This window comes from Condylura cristata, unplaced genomic scaffold (assembly GCF_000260355.1).
Source record: "Condylura cristata isolate star-nosed mole 26May11 unplaced genomic scaffold, ConCri1.0 scaffold00011, whole genome shotgun sequence".
Taxonomy (NCBI): Eukaryota; Metazoa; Chordata; class Mammalia; order Eulipotyphla; family Talpidae; genus Condylura; species Condylura cristata.
In genome coordinates, this window is record NW_004567112.1 from 57305884 (window position 1) to 57315309 (window position 9426).

The 9426-nt window shown below is 49.4% G+C and overlaps 2 protein-coding genes across 2 annotated transcripts in view; both read right to left on the minus strand.

The window, feature by feature from the left end:
- Positions 1-293: 293 nt before the first annotated feature.
- On the minus strand, positions 294-3269 carry SDF2L1 (stromal cell-derived factor 2-like 1). The gene is made up of 3 exons (XM_004680940.2): positions 3064-3269; positions 2494-2690; positions 294-1432 (listed from the first exon to the last, which is right to left on the minus strand). Exons 1-3 carry the CDS (start codon positions 3245-3247, stop codon positions 1151-1153), a joined length of 663 nt encoding a protein of 220 aa, XP_004680997.1. The 5' UTR covers positions 3248-3269; the 3' UTR covers positions 294-1150.
- Positions 3270-9030: 5761 nt separating this feature from the next.
- The window catches only part of CCDC116 (coiled-coil domain containing 116), a 4729-nt gene continuing 4333 nt past the window's right edge, over positions 9031-9426 (minus strand). Inside the window, exon 5 of the mRNA XM_004681103.1 lies at positions 9031-9420. Coding sequence (XP_004681160.1) covers positions 9031-9420 — 390 coding nt within the window. The remainder of the gene's footprint in view (positions 9421-9426) is intronic.

Sequence of the window (9426 nt, forward strand, 5' to 3'; positions counted from 1 at the left end):
ACTGCTGAAGGGAGTAGTGTGTGAGACAGGAGAGGTCTGTAGCACCATGTGGGTCACTGCGTTGGCCAGGAATCGAACTTGTGCTGCAGTGTTTGTGGAGAGTTTCATAGTGCTGTGCTTTAACCTGTTGAATCATCAGGGAGGGCCCTTTTTTTTTTTAAAGATTTATTTATTTATGCATATAGAACTGGGGGTACAGGCCAGAGATGCAGGGACAGTGAGAGGATTCACCAGAGACAGAATGGGGAGCAGAACAAGCAGATCAACGAAGTACACTGCTGAGGGGAGCAACAGGCAAGACAGGAGAGGTCTGTTGTGTCATATGGGTCACCTCCCTGGCTGGGGATAGAACCAGCCTTGAAATAGCTGCAGCTAGCTGTTCAGTGCTGCATTTTAATCCGCTGTGCCACTAGAGAGGGCCCCCCAAATATCTTTTATACCAAAGATCCAAAGAAGCTTCAGTTATCTCCAGGTCATTCTTTGTAGTTACCTTCCCTTTCAACATTTTTTGAAATCTGGAGATTTCCTTGGGACTTTGGAAATCCATAATGGGCACTTGAGATGCCCATACCTCTGGCAGACTGGCACTCAGTGAGTGAGGGAAGCTTGTGATGTCCATCTGTGTAGCAGATGGACAGAGTACTGGCCTAGTGCTTGATCAAAGACAGTGTAAAAACTGCTGTAAATGTTAGGGAAGGAGTACCACGAGAACAGGGGCCTCACCTCAGATGGTAAAGGGGCCAGAAAGCTTGTGTCCCATCACAGCTGAGGTCACGGCCCAGGTTCTTAACAGGAAGGTTCATGGAGCTCAGGGGTTGGGGAACTGGGCTCATTTGCCATCAGGCCATTTAAGGGTGCACAAGAGGGTGTTTTGTTGAACAGCATCAAAGAGCACCAAAAAAGTTTGAATGGGTTCAGCTGTCAATCTGTGCTTGAGACAGAGTTTTCACACCGAGAAAGAGGTGGTGAACGGGATCTGGGGTGGGGTGGGGGGCATATACCTTCTGGTTACCCCCCAGGCTCACAACAAAACACAATCACAGACCGATATCTTTTAATCACAAGGGCCCTTGAGAACCCCTACAAGAACACCAAGGACAACCCTGCAAATACCCTGTTCTGTTGGCCTTTATCCACCCATCCACAGCACTCAAAGTTCATCATGACCAGCTAAGGGATCCCCGCTGGGTTTGAAGAAGATGCCTTCCATGGCCTTCCACGTATTGTGTGTGTTGGAACTGGGCATGCCGTGTACCTCATGCTGCCCACGGATGGGGCTCCCATACTGCTCGCCGGTGACTGACAGAAACACAGAGGTGCCCACATGCTGGAAGCGCACGGTGGCTTCCCGCTCCCAGTGCTGCCCTGAGCAGCGCACCGTCCACAGATCCAGGTCATCACCCTCACCATCTTCTCCAAAGGCGCTCACCTCCTATGGTAGGGAGGGAAATGGGTCACCACTGAGGGCACATTGAGTCCCCTATGATCACTTGCCTGGCAGTGGCACTAACACCCAGGGTACTGAGTTTTACAGGTCCTTACTTTCCCTCAGTTTCCAGAGTGCAAAATGGGGCATCCAACCCCCACCCCCAGCACCTAGTAGGTGTCCCCCTATACAGGCTCTTCAAACACATGCACAGAGCTAAAGCCTCCTCCTTTTCCCTGTCTGAACTAGCCCTCTGACTCCTGTTCAGCATAAAGTCCAACCCCTCAGATTGACAATCAAGATCTATCTCAAACTTACTCTTCTACTCCCCCAAATATAAGCCCCTCTTTTCCCTGAGGTTTGGAGGACTCTTATCCCATCAGACCCAGCCTAAATTCTTCTTCCCCTACAGGGTTTTCCTGGTTTCTGACCCAGAAGACCTTGTGGATTCCCCTCTTGGGTGAAACTCCACCCCAGGAGAGATGCTATCTGGCTAGATTTATTTTTTTCTGTCAGTCTCAGCACAGGACTGAGAGCACCTGGGGGCAAGACTATATTTTATTTTATTTTTTAAAATATTATTTATGCAAAAAAAAAAGATTATGCATACACAAAACTGGAGTACAAGCCAGAGGTGTGTGTGAGAGAGGATTCATAGAGACAGAATGGGGAACAGAAACAGGTGAGCTGACCAAAACACACTGCTGACAGGGAGCAGTGAACAAGACAGGAGAGGTCTGCGGCGCCATGTGGGTCACCTCCCTGGCTGGGGAACGAACTCCTGCTGCAGTGGCTGCGGATAGCTTCATAGTGCTGTGCTTAACCTGTGGCGCCACCAGAGAGGGCTCCAGACTTTATTTTGTTTATTTATTTTTGCTTAGAAGAAAGGGTGCAGGCCAGAGGCTTTAGCCGAGTCACCTCTGCGACCCCAGAGGGGGCACTTAGTAAACATTTCTGAATAGAAATTCCCGTTGCACAGAGGAAACCGCGACTCAGAGGAAGAGAAATAATGCGTAAAGGTGAGTTAGATGCTGCCCTCAGCCCTCTGACACTCCCCAGAGCCTCACCTGGTTGTTCGACAGCGGCGACGGAAAGTGGTGAGTGTGTAGGTTCTTGCCCGTAAGCACGTGTGTCAGCCGCACTGCCTGGCCGCAGCGCACTGGGGACCCGCGCGGACACCCGCCCTCTGAGCCACCGCGGATGCGCCAGTAGCTATTGGCGTCGTCAGACGAGTCCACTCCTGTCACCGACTGCTGGCCGCTGCCTGAGGAGCGACACACCACCCCAGAAGGGGTCGCCATCAACTCCGGAACTTCCGAACCCTGTCCCGGGACACCATAAACTTTCCCAGACAACCTCACTGTGGGACCCCTAAGGTACACCCACATCCCCATCCCTGGCCGCAGGCCGAATTCCAAGTCCCTTGCCCACAGTTCCCGGATGACTCTCCACGTCCCGAATACCCCTAACGAACCCCTCAAACCGCCGATCCTTCCTCAACAATTTCAGCGTCCCCCACCCACCTCCCATGTTCTCGGCCCCACCCCCACAACCAACTTCTAACCCCGTTTCCGCCGCCTCAAACTCCCAGCCCCGGATTCGCCCCCCGGAAATGCCTCAGTCCTCCGTCCGCGCACCAGATCCGTATTTGATGTCATGCGAGTGCAGGCGCACCCTGTGCTGCGTGTTGAACAACTTCAGCACTGATCCACAAGTCACGAGCCCCGCACTGGTCTCCGCGGCGCCACTGACCGGCATCAAGAGTGCCAGCAGCAGCCCCAGCAGCGCCGATCCGACGGCTCCGCGGCGGGACCTCCACATCCCCACAGCCCAGCTATGTCAACTCCAGCTCAGGCAGGGTGGTCTCTGCAGCGAGCCAATCCGCCTCCTGACAGAGCCGGTGGACTCAGCCAATCGCCGGCCCACGCGGCTCTCTGCCTGCAATGCCATTGGGTCAACGTAAAAAGGACCCACCCCTAGCCTTCCAGAGCGTCAGCTGGAAGTGGGGGTCGGATGGGCTGGAGACACGAGGAGAGTTTTGATTGGTCCACGCTTCCAAGGTTTCACCAATGAGTAACAAGGGAAGGCTGGGGCGGTGCCAGGCTGTGGTTGAGGCGCGCGCCAGTGGCTGTAGGTGAGTACTTCCAACAATGCCGGGGCTGAGTCCCGTCAAGGCGACAGGTGTTCAGGGAGCCCCCTTGATCCTGAACTCCCCGATACTCAATCGCCATCTCTCTGACGGCCCTGGTGTCCTCAGTTGCTGGATTTTGTGATGTCAAGGTAGATGAATCTCACTCAGGTCCTGAGTCATTTGGATCTTCAGCTCCTGACCCCGGGATTAATTTATCCCCAAATCACTCCGTCACTGCCCCCTTCAGGACAGTAGGTCACCGCAGTCCGTGGGCTCTGGAGTTTCTGAAGTCCCCATGCCGCTCACTGACACCTTCCAGAGCAGAATTTCATGGTCTCTTAGAAAGCAGCAGGAACCTGTGGTGTTGAGGATAGTGGCAGATTCTCACTGGAAAGCCCTGTTCAGGAAACCAGAGCCCAGATCCCAAGGGACTGTGAAAACAAACCTGGAGGACGTTGGTCCCAGGTTTATAATATGTGTGGGTCACAGTCTCACTACCTTCTCAGAAGCTCAGTCTTCAAGAAAGGGAAAGTTACGCCATTGTTTATTTACTCATGGAACATACTTCACTCCAGGCCCTGTGCTAAGGGCTTAGAGGGGACTTACTGACTCTGCATTACATTACCCAATTGGGCAGCAAAGGAGGGAGAAAAGTTCATATTTAATCATATCATCCAGAATTTTGGATTTAGAAAATAGAGTAAAACCATTTTAATTATAACAACATATGATTTGGGGCATTTCATGTTTAATATTCTTTTATTATGAGTAACACATGGGATAACTTAACTCCTTGATGGCCAAGGAGTTAAGTCTCAACAATATCAAGTTATCAGCAACCACTGCAATATGCATAAGCTTGATTCCTGGCTAGGGAGCTGACCCATATGTCTCAGCAGACCTCTCCTGTCTTGCCCTCTGCTCACCTTAGCAGTGTATTTCAGTAGATCTGCTTGCTCTGCTTCCTTCCCTTGCTCTTCCTTCCCTGCCTTCCCTTGCTCTGCCTCTGGTAAATCCTCTCAGCTCCCACCCCCACACCTCTAACCCACAACCCAGTTTTTATACACATAAACAAATAAAATAAAGCTTTAAAAATAGATGTGGGATAAGACATGTGATCTTGTCAGTGCTTAGAATGTCTTAACTGCTGAGGTCTGGCAACCCTGCACTTGAAGGCCTTCAAATCCAGAGGAGCTAGAGTATAATCTTCAAAGCTATGTTATATCCTCTTAGATATACCAACAGGCATCTCACACTTAAGAGTATCCAAAGCAGAATTCCTGGTGTCATCCCTTAAATTTCTCCCCCAGGCTTCCATGTATCTCTAAGGATAACCTCCATTCAGCTTCAAACTTGGGATTCCTTTTTTATTTCTTTCTTTACCACATTCCTCAAATCTAATCCGACCTATTTTGATGGCTCTAACTCCAAGAATAGATGGTGAATTGTCTCTCCTGTGTTCTTTATCACTACCTTAATCCAAGCCACCTTGTGTCCCCTTCAAATATCTGCTACCCTCTCCAAACAGGTTTTTCTGCTTATGATATTCAAGCCCCTCCAAGCAAGATATTCTACACTTAGGGAATATTTTATCTTAAAAAAAAAATACAATTCAAATCATCACCTACTGAAAGCCTTCCCATCACAGTAGGATCAAAGAATGATGAGCAGGGCCTCCCTAATGGACTAGAGGTTAAGTCTTAGCACTATCACTACTACTACCGGGCCAGGAAGGTGGACTACATATGGCACAGCAGACCTCTCTGGTCTCACCCCCTTCCACTCCTTTAAAGTATATGTCTCTAAATCTGTCAGTTCTGCTCCCCATTCTGTCTCTGGTGAATCCTCTCATCCCTTGAACCTCTGGCTTACACCCCAGTTATTCTATGCAAAAAAAAAAAAAAAAAAGGACTTGTGAGAAGTAAATAAAGATGACTGGCAAGGCAGGAGGATTTAAGCAGAGACCCCAGAACTAGAGTAAGAGAAGCCAACATAGTTCTCCCTTGACTCTTGGGGCCTCGTGTTTTCTTATTCATTGTCTTCCTTTCCAGCTTGCCCCTGAAGACCACCTCCCCTATATCACCCAATGAGTAGATGCTAGGTCCAATTATGACATGTCCAGGGCCTCCTGCTTTCCAGACTCAGTTGTCTTTAGTTTTAGTTTCTCCAGAGAATTTGACTGACTCACCTTAGTTCCAAGGACTGCTCACCTATAGAAGAGGAGAGGAAGTATAGGAACTAATCTTTAAACAGGGCTAGCAACAATTTCTCCCATCCTTGTAAGTGCCTCTCATCAGAACATGGAGCCCTTCTCCATCCCCTTGAAACTAGGCAGGCATCATGTTTTACTCTGACCAACAGAAGGCCAAAGCAGTGCTATGTGGGGACTTCTGAGGATAGACACCAGTGGTTATTGCTTCCTCCCCCTAGGTAGCCAGCTATTACACTGTGCTGTAAGGAAGTACAGGCTAAAAAACTGAATGACCAAGGGCCACATGAAGAGAGAGTCTAGATGAGATGAGGAGAGCCACGTGGGATGTTGTAACCTCAGTCTAGTGTCCAGCTGAAAGCAGCCACATCAGTGACTGCCTACATGACTGCCCAACTAAACCTGTCAAACCCTGGTATCTAACATGATTTTGCTGGGCCATTTAAGTCTAGGAGTGGTTTGTTATACAATAGGTATCTGAAACAGGAGTTGAGGTCAGATGTGTCTAGTATCATGTGCCAATTGTTTCCAAAGGGACTGCTCTCACCTCCAGATAGTCTCTAGATCTGTGTATCTGAGTCTGAGGTGAGGATATTCTTTTCTCCATTGAGTAAAATTGGGACATGAAAGCCAGCAGCGATCAAGGAAGCTACTGTCTGTCAGTCTTTTTTTTTTTTTTTTTAAGATTTACTTATTTATGTCTACAGAGCAGGGGTACAAGCCAGAGGTGCAGGGGCGGTGAGAGGCTTCACCAGAGACAGAGTGGGGAGAAGAACAGGCAGATTGATGAAGTACACTGCTGAGGGGAGCTGTGGGCAGGTCAGAAGAGGTCTGCCACGCCATGTGGGTCACCTCCAGGGAGGGGGATCAAACTTGCACTGAACTGGCTGCATATAACTTGCGGTGCTGCCTCCTAACCCATTGTGCCAGCAGGGAGGGCCCTGTCTGTTAGTGTCTTAAAGCCCTCTTTTTTTTTTATTAATAATAGTTTATTTTTACATCATTTTGTGCCTTTTTCCATCTCAGCTGTAATCTCCATGGGCTTCCCATCACCAAATCACCCATGTGCCATCACCATAGTCCAGTACACACCCCCCGCCCTAATCTTTGATCCCCTTCCCCACCCCACCCCTGTAAAGTGTCTCTGGTATATAGTTGTTCATTATTATTTTTCCCCCTGGCCCTTTATGCTCCTGCTATGAATGAAACCATCTGGTATTTTTCTTTTTCTTTCTGGCTTAAAGCCCTCTTTTGACTCCTTTCTGCAACAGGAGCTTTTATTTCTCTGGAGAGAGATAGAAGTGACTGATCTACACTTGTCTTCAGCAATTGATGAAAACCAAAACAGAATCCCAGTCCATCCCAATTTTAGGCTCCTGGGAAAGACCTTGAATGGCCTAGTTTGGAATAGGCCAGTGGAGTAGATCAACCGTGGCTAAGTGGTTTGGCAATAAGGCTTGAAATGGCTGTTACGGCTGTACATTGAGGTGGTGGTAGCAGTGGCTGGCTTAAGGAGTGGAATGAGCATGTGCCCTAAAATATCATCTTAGCCGCCAGAGCACTATAAAAAAGTGGGGCCCTGACACAGTCATCTTAGGACTCTGGTCCCTCTAATTGATAGCACAGCAAGTCTTCTTCTGTGAATAGGAGGCATGGGTGTAGTGTGGGAGGTCCTCCAAACCTGGCTCCAGAGGAAGTGCTACAATTGCTGTGACCTCTGTGGACCACTGATCATGTTCAGCTGGGTTGAGCAGAACTGGACTCCAGGCATCCCATTGGGACCCCCCCGTGAGGTCTGACCTACTTGGCTCTCTGCAATGGCAACCCATTGCATGGGCTGGCAGAAGGGAACATCTTCATATGTTCTCTTGACCACTTCTGAGGTTTGGGCATGGGTGTAGAGAATAAGGTGATTGAGCTACTCCCTAGAATATGCTGTCTTAGGAAGGCACAGGGAAGGAGTGTGGTATGGTGGTGGTACAAAATGGGTAGAAACCCCAGGAGAAACAGAATGGCTAGGACCTCAGATCCTTCTAGAAAGAGCTTTCCTGGGGTGGAAGGAGAGAGAAGAAAAAGCAAAAAAATTTTCCCTGCCCAGGACTTCTGCCCAAGAGTGACCACATGGTTAGCTTGTTGCAACCTGAATGGCTTGATGTGGAAGCTCCTGATTCAGGCACTGGGAACTATAAATTGGGAAGACAGGGAGCCAAGGAAATACTGGGATAAGGTGGATCAAGGTTTTTTTTAGTGGAAAGGTGAGGGTGTGACGTGTCAAAGGAAGCAGAGAGCAGCCCCTAACAGAGGAGGAATCCTCTGGAAGCAGAGGTGATGATGTAGGGGGCTTTGAGGGAGGAGCATCATGAGGCCTAAGAAACTCACAAAGTCCAGGAGGTGCAGGTTGAAGTGGAAGAAAGAACTTGTGTTCTAGCAGAGCCTGTAGGCCACAGGGGTCAGAGCACTGCCGGCTGTCATGAAGGTGGCTACAGGGGCTTCTGTGGTGACCTAGGGATTAAGCCTATCAATAATATCATAACCACAGCCTGAATTCAATCCCCCACTGGGGAGCTGGCTCACAAATGACATGTCTCACCCACTGCTCCCCTCAGCAATGTCTTTCAGTGAATCAGCCTGCTCTGTGCCCCACTCTGGCTCTGGCGAATCCTCTCACCCCCTTGCTCCCTTCCCTTGCACCTCTGACCTAACCCCAGCTCTTCCACACTGGAAAAAAAAAAATGAAGATAGGTCCTCCTTCATGGCACAAGGGTTGAAGTCTCAGCTTTAATAAGCTATCACTAGCCACTGTGGCATGAGTTTGACCCACATGGCCCAGCAGACCTCTCCTGTCTCGCCCACTGCTCCCCTCAGCAGTGTATTTCAGTTGATCCTCCTGTTCTGCTCCCCACTCTGTCTCTGGAGAATCCTCTTACCTCCCATGCTTCTGGCCTAGACCCCAGTTCTTGTATGCATAAATAAATAAAACAACTATATTTTTTAAATAATGAAGGTCCCTACAGCCAGTGCTGGCCATCTGGAGGTGCCACCCAAGGACAGCTGTGCAGATAGGGAGATTGAAACCTCTGAAACCAATTTAGAAATCATCTTTTTTATTTATTCTGAGAGTCTCAGCAGAGTTGAGCTCCTCATGGGCACATGTTCTCCAGGGCAAAATGTATGGGCATCTGGGTGGGCAGTATTCAGATAGAGGAGGAGGAGTGGGTCATTGAGCACTTAGGGTACTTGATTAGCATGTAGGGTTAGGAGCCCTCACGGGGGATCACGGTGACTCATGTCTGAGGAGATGCTGACCAGGGTTTCCCCAGGAGGCTCAAAGGGGCTCTGGGGCTCACCCTTTTCCCCAAAGAAGCTGTCATCTACCTCACTGCCCAGGGAGTCATCCATATTCATTGCTTGCTTGAATTGCGTGGAGCCCAAGCTGGTGCTGGAGGAAATAGAGAGCTTGAGCTCTGATGGACTTGTGAGCTCCTGCTCCTTCATTGTGGTATTTTCTTGAGGGCTGAGCAGTGGGTGTAGCAAGTCAGTTTGGAGAGAGGGCTGTGTGGTGCTGTCCTGCTCTCTGTTGTTGACCATTTGTGGCAATGTGGAGGGGAATTCCTTGCTATGCTGAGAGATCTGCCAGGAGTCCTGTTGGGATGCCTGTTG

What these genes read in the sequence shown, in the direction of transcription:
- SDF2L1 (XM_004680940.2), bottom strand. Translation starts at nt 3,247, where the DNA reads ATGTGGAGGTCCCGCCGCGGAGCCGTCGGATCGGCGCTGCTGGGGCTG. An exon ending in TGACATCAAATACGGATCTG is followed by an intron (nt 2,691 to 3,063) that starts GTGCGCGGACGG and finishes GTCGCTCCTCAG; the next exon opens with GCAGCGGCCAGCAGTCGGTG. An exon ending in CGCCGCTGTCGAACAACCAG is followed by an intron (nt 1,433 to 2,493) that starts GTGAGGCTCTGG and finishes TCCCTACCATAG; the next exon opens with GAGGTGAGCGCCTTTGGAGA.